This window comes from Zea mays, chromosome 7 (assembly GCF_902167145.1).
Source record: "Zea mays cultivar B73 chromosome 7, Zm-B73-REFERENCE-NAM-5.0, whole genome shotgun sequence".
In the NCBI taxonomy this organism is placed as follows: Eukaryota; Viridiplantae; Streptophyta; class Magnoliopsida; order Poales; family Poaceae; genus Zea; species Zea mays.
The window spans coordinates 49,770,386-49,783,549 of NC_050102.1; the positions used below are offsets into that span (position 1 = coordinate 49,770,386).

Here is a 13,164-nt window from a genome sequence, read left to right on the forward strand (position 1 = left end):
CCGCCCCACGCCCCCCTTTGCAGCGCACTACCGCCGCCCACGCCCCCTTTGCAGCGCACCCACCGCCGCCATCGTCGCCGGCAACACCAAGTCCCCCCCTCCCCTTGTCGCGTCTACTACCGTGTGGCACCTGCTCCATCACCACCACTCCACCCCCCCCCCCCCCCCGAGCACCCCCGCTCGCCTATAAACCCCCCCACCAGCTCCCTCAACTCCCATCTCGCTCAAAGCAAAGCACACTCTAGATAAACCTCCCTGCCAAATAGCAAGCAACTCCATTTTCCACTCCCTCGCCCCTAAGATCACAATGCTCGGTGATTCTTGGGTTGAAGACTGTTGCACATGGTTCATAGTCTTTGGTTTCCTCCTCTGTATGATGGTAATACTCATCGATAGAATCCTCCAGTGGGAAGAGCAAAGAGAAAGAAAGGGTCAGTGAAAAGAAGATAGTGAAGAGAAGATGAGAAGAAGGTTGTCCCAGAATCAACCCTGTGTTAGTCATTTCTCCGCAGCCTGCTCAAGCAGCAACAGCAGAAGAAGGCCCCGTAACACCCTTGTTATGAGGTACTTCAAGGAGTTCAAATCCCCAAGATTCAAGAGATCTACCCTCATTCTTTTTAAGTGGGGTAGTGTTCCAGTAAGGTTCCTGCTATGGAGAAAAAGAAAAAAGGCCTGTAGCAAGCTTGTGGAGGACCAGATCATCAAAGCATATAAGTTTCTGGATGAGAAGTGGTCACCCAAGTTTTGTTGATGAAGCACCAGAAGACCAATCAAGGAAGGAATCCAAGTGGAAGTCCGCAAGAGAAAGGTTTGCGTGTTGGCATCGATGCTTCTTCAATAAGCTAGCTGCCAAGCGAAACCTAGAAGCCTGAAGATGATCTTGAGTAGCCAAAACCAGCGTTTGCAATCAGCAACCAGATGCTCCGCCAGACCAGATCTTGTTGAAGTTCCATCTCCTCGAAGAGTCTGCAAAGTGAAGATATGTAGCTGAAGTAAAGCTATACCCATAACCCTTCTAAGCCGAATCTCGAGGACGAGATTCCTTTTAAGTGGGGTAGATTTGTAGCATCCCAAAAATTCAAATTCTGAAATTTTCTCAAACTCGCCCTAAATTCAAAATGAATTTCAAATTTCATTTCAAAGTGTTTGTTTGCGAGTTGATATCAACAAATAAATTATAGTGGTCTATATTCTCTCTAAAATCCTCCTCAAAATATCCTACAGATATTTCCCTAGTGATCCTCTTCAAGTTCTTTCCAGAAATACTGCCCAAATATTCCACCGATATATCTCCAGATATTTTCCTCCTGAGAAATACCTTCAGAATCATTTTTCAAGTCCCTATAAATATTTTCTTCATAACTTTCCTCATGCTCATACGTATATGTATGCCTCCAGTGTCATACGGTGAGCTCTACAAGCAAATCTCACTTATACAAGACAAATACATGCTAATCTCCCACTAATCCTCTCATCCTCCCACTAATCCTCTCATCCCTCCCCCTAATCCCCCCACCATGGCTATAAATAGAGGGGCAAGGGCCTCCTCTCATCCCACCCCAAGCCATTTCATGGCAACTCTCTCCCCCCCCACACACACCCACTCCATGTTCCACACAAGCACACACTAGCACAAGGATCGTTCGATCGTTCTTCGATCGTTCGTCCCCTGTTCTTAGTTTGTTCGTTCGTTCGTCCGATCGTTCGATCGTTCGTCCGATCGTTCATGGTTCGTTCGTCCGATCGTTCGATCATTCGTCCGTTCGTTCGTCCAAATAATCTTTTTCCTACCGTTATGCTGCCGAAATTCCGATCGTTCGTTTATTCGATCATTCGATCGTTCATCGTTCGTTCATAGTTCCTATTCATCGTTCATCGTTCGTTCATAGTCCCTATTCATCGTTCTTCCAGATAATCTTTGTCCTGCCGTTATGCTGCCGAAATTCCGATCGTTCGTTCGTTCGATCATTCGATCGTTCATCGTTCGTTCATAGTCCCTATTCATCGTTCATCGTTCGTTCATAGTCCATATTCATCGTTCTTCCAGATAATCTTTGTCCTGCCGTTATGCTGCCGAAATTCCGATTGTTCGTTTGTACGATCATTCGATCGTTCATCCGTTCGTTCGTCCAAATAATCTTTTCCTGCCGTTATGCTGCCGAAATCCCGATCGTTCGTTCGTCCGATCATTCGATCGTTCGTCCGTTCGTTCATAGTTCCTATTCATCGTTCATCGTTCGTTCATACGAACTATTCACCATCACTATTCACCATTACTATTCATCGTTACTATTCACATACACTATTCATCATCGTTACTATTCATCATCGTTACTATTCATCATCATTACTATTCATCGATGATATCTATAATTTCTTTTCCATCGCCACTATTCATCGTTACTAATCATCGTTACTATTCATGGGTCATCTAGTCATCCCAAATTTCAACTACTCATCCATCATGCTGTCCAGTCCACCTAAGACCAGCCAGACCCATGTTCCAATCATACGAACTCCGGTGACTGTGGTTTTCCTTCCAGTGGGAACTTCCCATCTGGTCACCCATCCCAGGTTTCTCCAAGTTGAGCACGCTTAACTTTGAGATTCCTTCGAACCAGGCTCCCAAACTTAGATTCCAATAATTCTCGTTTCTAAATTCTTATCAAACTATTCCCTATCCAACCATGTCATCCCTTAAGCATGGTCCATATTCTAGAAAACTCCCAAAATACTCTTGTCCCATATCCTGCCTATGACTCTTCTGTTCATACTAAGTCAGACGATTCATTCGTCACTATTCTCACCAACAGTGAACTTCACTGTGCTACACCACATACACCCAGCTATAAATACACCCAGCTACCCTCTCCCTCTCCACACACACTCAACACCCTCAGCCAAGGCAAACACTCCACCCACTCAGTTACTCTGCTCTGCCGGCTACACGCATAGTGTCGCTTCGCCTCCAGTCCACCCTCCTGGTAAGCACCTCCGCTCCACCACTAGTAGTATCACAACACCACATGACACATATTCTACTCAAGACTCTACCCATCCATGTATCACTATTCTGACCACTATACTAAATATTTGTTGGTATACTTGCTCGTTTGTATGTTTGCTTGTTCATGTTGCATAGTTATCGAAGCGTTCGTGTCGTCTCGTGGAGGCCAGATCCGCGAGTCTACGCTAAGCGGTGGAGCCAGAAGCCAGTTCCGCGAGCTCCCCTTCCCCCTTCGCCGAATAAGCACGGCAAGCTCACTGGATCCCTTTGATGCATAAATTACCTATGATTTTTCAACCACAACCCTCAGCCTGTTATTTTATGCATGATATGATTTTAAGACAAGTTATTATGGCCACCCAGCCGCTTGCCGCAATCAATCCCTGATATATTTGTTACAAATGATTTGAGGAAAGGTGTGAGTTTTCAAAAGAAAATGTTTTTCAAAATGTGTATGATGAAGGGTTTTCACCCTTATCACCTTTGAGTAGGGATAATCAGGGACTCCCTGGTTTAGGGGAGGGCCTAAGGTGTTGGCTCAGCTGGTTTAGGCGTGAGCAGAAGGATTGTCCCCTCATATAAGGACTGGTTTGTCATCTTCACTACCTGTACTCTTTAATAGTACAACCACTCGAGACTGTGTGGGCAGTCACTCAATCTGAACTCGTACGGTCTAACCCCAGGGTTATGAAGGCTGGGGAGCACCGGGAGGATAAGGAGGGGGAAAGTTTTGTCCGGTTTGGACATGGCGGTGGCCTGACTCCTTTCGGATAACCGTTAAGGTTAGGACGTGCGAGGAAAGAAAGAGATTCGGATTCGGATCTCATTGATCATGAGATCGCAGAGCCGGACTAGTGGGTAAAGTGTACACCTCTGCGCAGAGTTTGAAAACCTATTCGAATAGTCTGTGTCCACAGGAATGGATGAGTCTGGTATGGTATGGCAATTAATGCTTTGTTTTAAAAAAAGGGTGCGTTTGATAAAAGTGGTTTTTAAAAGGTTCGGCGGTTGAGCCGTGAGCTATGGTGGACGGGAAGTCCAATAGCTGTTTTTGAAAATGAAAACCAGTGGGAAACTGCTGAGATACCTGGATGGTTTAGTCCAGGGGATTTTGTTATAATACTGAAAAACTTCCTACTCCTTTTGGAGAGGATGCACTTTGCAAAATACAAAATGTTTTTCAAAACAACCCTACATAAAATATTGTTGTTTCTGCAAATATCCTGAGCTCTACATATTCCATGCATTATATCTGATTTCCCCATTCCGCGGGTGAAGGTGGGCTGCTGAGTACGTTTGTACTCACCCTTGCTTATTTGTTGTTTTTTCAGAAAAAGGAGATCGGGTAAGAGTTACGACTGTTCCCAACCTTGCCTGTGGCTGTTGGACCGCTGAATTGCTTCGCTGCGTATATCGGGCTGCTTCAGCCCCACTCTGATGATATGTCCCGAGTTGTGGACCAACTCTTAAAGTTGTTCGCCACCTTTGTAGGTTTGTCTCGTTTAAGCAGATTTGGTATCATCTGATGTATAAATGTGTTTACTAGCCTCCTGGGACTAGTAATTGTATCACATTTGAGTCCCAGAGGATTCGGGACGCTTCAAGGCACCTCCAGGCACTTGGACGGCTCCACCACCCCAAGGATCACAGCCAGTCCCAGGATGGGTGCCACCGGTCACCCAGCCACCGGCGGCTCTCAGCCATTTCAAGCGTGGATGGCACCGCCACCGATGGGGTGGGTGCCACCACCTCAGGGGTGGCCAGTACAACAGTACCCGTGGATGCATGCACAGCCTCCTCATCAACATGGATCACAGGTGACATTCCATGTTTAGTTTTATGCAAATAGTGAACAAACATAGCAATGTATAGGTATAGGGATAGCAAAACACAACCTTATTTGAATTATTGATGAATTGCAGGGTTCAGTGTCACATGCTCAGGGATCGGAGGGTGCTGCCAACGTCCAAGACGTCCTCGTCCATGGTTCTGGAGGGAGTGGCCACCTTCCTGGTGGGGGAGGAGGGAGTGGCCAAAACTCCCACAGCCCGCAGGAGTGAGTAGTGACTTTGTTTATGGACTATGTATGGATATGTATAGACTTTATTATGGATGTGATTATGCTATTGAAACTATGTATGGACTATATATGGACTATGTATGGAATATGTTTGAAACAATTATGTAATTGCTTGTGAATGTTGTTTGTGAAAACTGTATTGCTTGTGAAACCTGTATATGTGATTGTGTATATGTTTATTTTGCTGTGAATTAAAAGGTGCAGAAAAATCTGTTTTGGGGGGGGTATCATGCATTTTCGTCGGCCTATTCGGAGGCCGACGAAAATACATGCAGGCGCCAGCTATTTTCGTGGGCCACCAGGGCCGATGAAAACAAAGTTCCTATTTTTGCCAGCCACCGAGGCCGACGTAAATACCCAGCCTATTTTCGTCGGCCTTGGGGAAGCCGACGAAAATAGGTCATTTTCGTCGGTACTGACGGAAATAGTTGCCTATTTTCGCCGAACATATTTTCGGCGGCTATTTTCGTCGGTATGCCAACGAAAATAGCCTATTTTCGTCGGTTTACGCTTATTTTCGTGGGTTTTTGGCCCACGAAAATTTAGGCGTTTCCTGTAGTGCTCCCTCCGCTTCGGTGAGCTCTCCCTCCTTTCTCCAACAGCCTAGAGTCAAATTAATGTGGTTCACAAGCTTCACCATCTCACCACGAACACGACCACCATCCTTCACCTATCACGCCCCGTAAGCCTCACCGGTGACCTCACCGCCACGGGAGCCCGCCACCTCACCATGGACCGGCCATCCTGAGCCCCCACTAGCCAAATTGACCCCACCACCATGACCCCCTACCCCCGCGTCGTGCTATGCCACCACCCCGACCACCCAGAACCGAATCACCGGCGAAGAACCGCCGATAGTCGGTTCCTCCCCACCGCGGGCGGACCGCCATTTCCCTCCTGACGCTGTTCCCCTCCCCCACGCTAGCGTGTGGGCCCGCGCGACGTCATCCTCGCGTCGTGCCCCGTTGGTGGGCCTAGCTGGGCTGGCCGTCCGCGTGGGCGCGCGCGCTCTCGGCTAGGCCGAAATCCCCCCCGGCCCGTTTAAACCAAGAAATCCTTTTCTTGTTCCTTTTCTCTCTTTTTCCCATTTTATATATATATACACACACATATTGATAATTTATGCACCAAAAATTGTCCAAATATTCTTTAAGTCACAAAATAATAATACTTATAACTTGACACACTTTATTAGCCAACAATGTTTGATGTATTGTTATTGCCTATTTTTGCAAGGCGAAGAGGGGTCCGACCCTCCGAAAATCGTAGCTCCGGAAGAAGGGCAGGAGCCCGACCTCCCGGAAATAGAGCTTTCGTGCCAAGAGAGCTTCGACGAAGGCAAGTTCATTCTTCCCTTGATGCATAAATTACCTACTCTTTCTACCACTTCCTAAGCCGGGATATGGGTTGGGTTCTATGCACTGTGAGTCGAGTGATAGCCTGCATTAAAAGAATATCTTTTGGGTACAAAAATGTGGGTCGAGGCAATGGTTTTTCTAAAAAGAGAAAAGTTTTCAAGGGGTATATGATGAAGGGTATTCACCCTTATCACCAACTGAGAGGGATGATCAGGGACTCCCTGGTTTAGGGGAGGGCCTAAGGTGATGGCTCAGCCGGGTTAGGTGTGAGAATGAAGGATTGTCCCCTCATATAAGTACCGATTTGTCATCCTTCACTACCTGTACTCATGGCAAGTACAATCACTCGAGACTGTATGGGCAGTAACTCAATCTGAACTTGCACAGTCCGAACCCCAGGGTTATGACGGCTGGGGAGCCTCGGGAGGATAAGGAAGGGGAATGTTTTGTCCGGTTTGGGCATGGTGGTAGCCTTGTTCCTTCCGGTATAACTGTTAAGGTAAGGACGTGCAAGGAAGGAAAGTGCTTCGGATTCGGGTCTCATTGGCCATGAGACCGTAGAGCCGGACTAGTGGGTAAAGTGTACACCTCTATGCAGAGTTTGAAACCTATTCGAATAGTCCGTGTCCACTGGTATGGACGAGTCTGGTGTGGTATGACAATTACTGTTTTGGATCTTCATAAAAAGGGAAAGTGTGTGGGTGTTTTTGGAAACAAAAGTAATGCCACGGGAGCGGGAAGCTTAGTGGTGGTTGAGTGTGAAAATGTGCTACTCCTCTCTTTTCGGTAAAACAACAAGTATCACCTTTCTCTAAAAAAAATGAGTGACTTCAACTCCACCATACCAAGCATGTACCATATAGGTATCTCTCTTTTTACGTGCAGGATGGGCTTGCGGAATACCTAGTGTATTCACCCAGATTTATTTATGTTTTTTAGCTACCGAAGACTTCTTTTCTGCTATGTTCGACTAGAAGGGGGTTGTGTCTGCACCCAGTCTGCCTGTGGCTTGGGCTAGATGATCTTCCACTGTGCTATGTTTCCAGGCTCGCTAGAACTTGCAATTTGGTATTGTAATAACTTTCGAGACTCTATACTATTTGAAGAAATGAATGTGTTTACTAGCCTCCTAGGACTAGTAATTGTATCACATTTGATTCGCAAAGGATCGGGACGCTTCACTCACCATGACCGAACCCCCTCCGTTCATCGCAAGGTTGAAGATAACCCGATTTTTATAAAAAATTTAAAAGTCATATGTGAATTAGTTCATGATTTCCGTAATTATTTGTTTGAATTTGTGATTTTTTTGTTTTAGAAATCATGTGTATGTAAACAATTGATTTTATGTGTATGCGATGAATTATTATATTATTATCTGTCATATGGTATATGCTAATTGCCTACAGTTATTCTGTAATTGTGTTTAGAAAGAAAAATGACAAGGTTTGGTAGATCACGTGTTATTGATGAAAACACTAGATGAGTAATTTCACAATTAACTTTGTTTATAATGAATTTTAGAATTTGTCAAGAAGTTTAAACTCATAGGTTCATATACTTAATTTAGATATACTAAATAAATAATAGAAACTTTATTAGTGTAAGGGTAATATAAGTAATACCAGTGTTCATAATAATTCAAACATTGTAGTCCAATCAGTGGTTTAATTTATTATTGAAATTATTTGACCTATGGTTATTAAGATGACATTTTCTTTTAGAAAGAAAAGATAAAACTAAAAATATACATACATTTATGGTATAGATAATTGATTAATAATTAATTTATTTCCATGGAACTGATTAAATCATTTCATCCAAGCTATGTTATGTAAAATACTTTTGTAGTCGAAATTCCATATAACTTTCACTAGTGACAATCAAAAGTAGCGCTTATATTTTATGTTGTAGCAAATGGATGTCAATACGAGTAGACTAATGAAATGATTACAAATTAAGTTTATTCTAGATATTTTTATAAGTATGGTTTGTTCGGTATATGTCTATTCATGTAATGGTGTATGTTTATTCATGTAATGGTGTATGTTATTCATGTAATGATGTATGTTTATTTATTTGGTGAATATTTTCTTTTGTATGTACGATATGTGAATCTATATTAAAAGCTGAATTCGTGGTAGAAGACCAAAATATGTTTGAAGACGATCTACAAGACGCCTTTGAGCAAGACAAGTGAATTCTCCCTCTGCATTTCTGTTTGTATCCAAATAATGCATATAATAATGTTTACATTTGGATATTTGCATAAATTTGATGGAATTTGCCTAAATAGGATTTCCTAGAAATACAACCCTATTCCTTGATTACCCTGGGATAAATACTATGCTTAACAATTTGTGCTACTACTCAACTTGATAATTATGATGTCACTCTTTAATGATACTATTGTTTCAGAAATGAGATTTGTATTATAATGCTAACCCGATGGTTAAGCAAGATCATTTCATATTAAATGAAACATGGATATTAAATGAAACATGGAGTGACCACCCAGGATAACAGTGCAACCACGAGTGCTATCATGGCTCTGGCTTTGGTAAATAGCTTTATAGACATAGTGCTTAGCAACCCTACCTAAAAGATGGGCAAGAGGGGATGAAAGTGGTTTGGTGGCAGCTCATATTAACATAGGGTGGTAGTCTTGGCTAAGTTACCTCGCCTAGAGGGCCTTCAATACTGATGTGGAAACCTTAGTGGATGGCTATGTACTAAGAATATTTTGTGGAAGCCTCATAATGGATCCCTAGCCATTCACCTCGGCAGTGTTTATGTGTCCGTACAACCTAGGCTAGATGGGATACATGGCTTGTAGATAAAGTTGTACCACATCTGCAGAGTGTAAAATGATATGTGAGCCGTGCTCACGGTTAAGTGCAACCTGGACCCTCACATGATAACTGAACTTAAAGATGGAGAACAAATCGTGATCCGATGATTTATAAATGTTTTGCTTAAGTGGTTTCACTTAAATGTTTTTGATATAATCATATGCTTATGATTAATTGAGATATTTTAAGATACACTTACAATTAGTAAGATAGGCGTTGTTAATAAAATATTGACCAACTAAAATGCTTACCGATTATCCATAGCCTACCTTGTAAACCTTGTATAACTTCTCCCACTTACTGAGCCCCCACCATAAATAAGCTCACCCCTTGCTAATATTTTGATTAGAAGCTGATGAGGAAGACTGTGACGATGGTGATGACGAGTACTGAGTCTAGCGATGTGCGAGTCATCTTCTTGTGGAAGATTGCCCATGCTATATCCGTCGTACTTTGATGATGATACTATTTGAGGCTTTTATGTCTGGATGATGTAATAAAGTTATTATACACTCTTTACGCATTTATTACATTGTCTTTTGATATATTACACTTGTGACGTCAATATATATGTGATAAATAGATTCTGGCACATATATGCTATGTATTCGGTTTTGCCCATAGGACCGGGTGTGACACTCTACAAACAACGGCAAACAGTGCCATCTACGGTTTCATGCCTCCTATTTTACACAATTCACTGAAGAAAGTCAGAGTAAACCACATTTGTCACTACGATATACTCTCTTTGTCCCCGTTTATAATTCACTTAACTTTTCGACATCAAATTTGACCGAAGCCTCTTATTAAAAAATTCAAAAAAATCAAAATATTCAAAGTCATATTTAAGACAATTTAAGCGTATAGGATACTACCTCCGTTCACAAATAACACTGTTGACTTTTTTCGAAAACTTTGACCACTCGTTTTATTCATTATTTATTTAAAAATATAAGATTTTAAATCAAGCATAAACTAATAATAAGTCATTATTATTTTGAATAAGATGAATGGTTAATTTTTTTAAAGTCAATAATATCATATATTTATAAACGGAAGCATTTTTAATTTTGCTCTTTCGGAACATCAAGAGTATTTTTCTGATAGTATCCTTTATATTAAAAGGTCAAACAAAGCTTTCATCAAACGGGAAATTTAGAAAAAAGGATTTGCCATCGTAATTATGGAATTCGTAAGAGTAGCGGCGTCAATGGCTAATGTCATTGTTTTGCCCAAGCCCAAATCGCACGCGACTAGCCAGGCAAACCACAGAAATAAAGTAATTAATAGTAGTAATAATAATACAAAGAAAAAAAAGAAACTGGCGTGGAATTAGCCCACGGACAGGACAGTAGCATTTAATCGGGATGAATCCCTTGGTGGCGTCCGCAGCGTCCAGCCGTCCACCCAACCACTCCTCTCCTCCCCGGTCCTCCTCCCCTTCCTCGGCAGATCCGCCGCCGCCCGTTCCCATGGGCCAGTGCCTCTCCGCCCCGCGCCACCGCAAGCCCCCGCCCCTGCCTCTGTCGCCCGCGCTGTCCGTTCCGCCGCAGATCCTCTCTTCCATCGCCGACGCCGTCGGGGAGGATCACACCGCCGACCTCCCTGAGGAGCTCCTCGCCCTCGTCTTCGGTCTTCTCGGCTCCGGCGACCGCAAGCGATGTTCCCTCGTTTGCCGCCGCTGGCTGGTCGTAGAGGCCGCCTCCCGCTTCCGCCTCGCGATCGACGCCAGGGCATCGCCGCTCGCCGAATCCGCCCTCCCCCGCCTCCTCGCGCGCTTCCCCGCCGTCTCCAAGCTCGCGCTCAAGTGCGACCGCCGCGCCGAGAGCGTGGGCGACCCGGCCCTCGCGCAAGTTGCGGACCGCCTCGGCCCGGGCCTTCGGCGCCTCAAGCTCCGCTCCCTGCGTGCGGTCACCGACGATGGGGTCGCCGCGCTCGCCGCCGCGGCCGCCAACCTCCGCAAGCTCTCCGTCGGATCCTGCGACTTCGGGGCCAAGGGAATCGAGGCTGTCCTCCGCTCGTGCCTCCACCTCGAGGAGCTCTCCGTCAAGCGCCTCCGTGGCCTCGCTGAGTCAGAGCCCATCTCCGTCTCCAGCCCACGCCTTCAATCTCTATCGCTTAAGGATCTGTACAACGGCCAGTGCTTCTCCTGTTTGATCACTCAGTCGCCAAACCTCAAAACCCTCAAGATTATCAGATGCGCGGGTAACTGGGATATCGTGCTCCAGGACGTTCCAAGGGATTCTCTCCTAGCCGAGCTCCATCTCGAGAAGCTGCAGGTCAGTGACTGGGGTGTAGCTGCCTTATATGGGCTCGAGGTACTCTACCTTGCCAAGGCACCTGAGGTCACTGATATCGGATTAGCTGAGCTTGCTGCTAAGTCGCCACGCCTCCGCAAGCTGCATGTTGATGGTTGGAAAGCAAACAGGATTGGTGACCGGGGGCTTGCGGCTGTTGCACAGAAATGTTCCAGCTTGCAGGAACTGGTCCTCATTGGTGTGAATTTGACATCATTAAGTCTTGAGTTGATTGCAACGAACTGCCCCACCTTAGAGCGGCTCGCACTGTGTGGGTCCGACACGTTTGGTGATGCAGAGATGTCATGTGTCGCCTCCAAATGTTCTGCTTTGCGTAAGCTGTGCATCAAGGCATGTCCAGTGTCTGATGCAGGAATGAATAAGCTTGCTGAAGGCTGCCCACGCCTTGTCAAGGTTAAGGTGAAGAAGTGCCGTCGGGTGACCTCTGAGTGTGCTGAGCACCTCCGGGCTAGCAGGAATGGAGCTCTTGCTGTGAATTTTGACACACCTGGTGGAGCTGGTGAGTTGCAGGATGGTCGGAGTGTGGATGACAGTGGTGCGCTAGACAATGCCGGCAGTGATGTTTTGCCCGAGGATTTGGATGATCGGATAGGACCAGACCTTTCGAGTGGAAGCAGTGGCAGGCCATCAAGATGGAAAGCACTGATGGGTGCTTTGATGTTGAGGAGCTTTTCTGTTTCCATATTTCAAAGACAACCGCGTGGAGCCTGCTCTACAAGTCACGAGTCATGAAAATTGGATGACATGGTTATTCCTTGAGCCCTTTAAATTCTTTTATATTTGTATGTTCAATTAATTGGTGCTGTTATTTGTTGTATCACTGTTTGTCGTTGTGGATGGTACCATGCTTGTCATTCTGATTTCGGTTAAAGAATTTAGATATATTGCTAGACTTGTCAGTTGGAGCATACTTATTATTAATTGTCCTAGCAACAGGGATTCATGCGATTGCATGCTGTAATCTTCTTAGAAACAATTGTTTGGGCTGAAAAATATGATGTGGAAACAAGACTATCAGATCATTTCAAAAGTGTGATTTTTCTTGGATATTACTGTCCATTGTCGAAAATTCTTTTGTGCTTATGACATAAGTACCACTATGCTTATGTATCAATTGTTATGCATGCAAAGAAACTCCAGGTAGGAAATTTTGAGGGAGGAAATATTTTTTGTGCCACTTGTTCTTTGTCTGTGTTCAGAAGTTACATTGACATCTATTTTCTTTCCATTCATAAACTATTGATTATGGAAGAAATGACCTTGGATATGAAGTCAAATTACCTTGTTATTCCATTGTCCATACACATCGTAGATTCAGAGGGGATGTCTACTTTTAGCGCAACTAGAACAGGGTTATTAATTAAATCAATAGTAGCACAGTAAGATGCAAAAACGGGAAACATGAGAGGAGTAAAAATTTGATCTGCAGACACTAAAGTGGGCATGCTTGTGTGTTCATTTTTACAGATCAGTGTGAGGATCAATGTAAGGAAGCATTCAGATGATATGTGGAATATCAATAACCTTGCCTGTGTCTTGCTTGTTAGTG

At 44.4% G+C, this 13,164-nt stretch overlaps 1 protein-coding gene across 1 annotated transcript; it reads left to right on the forward strand.

The window, feature by feature from the left end:
• Window positions 1-10,649: 10,649 nt before the first annotated feature.
• Window positions 10,650-12,662, forward strand: LOC103632351 (F-box protein At1g47056). The gene has a single exon (XM_008654167.3). The coding sequence runs from the start codon at window positions 10,665-10,667 to the stop codon at window positions 12,345-12,347; it is 1,683 nt and encodes a 560-aa protein (XP_008652389.3). The 5' UTR covers window positions 10,650-10,664; the 3' UTR covers window positions 12,348-12,662.
• Window positions 12,663-13,164: the final 502 nt, after the last annotated feature.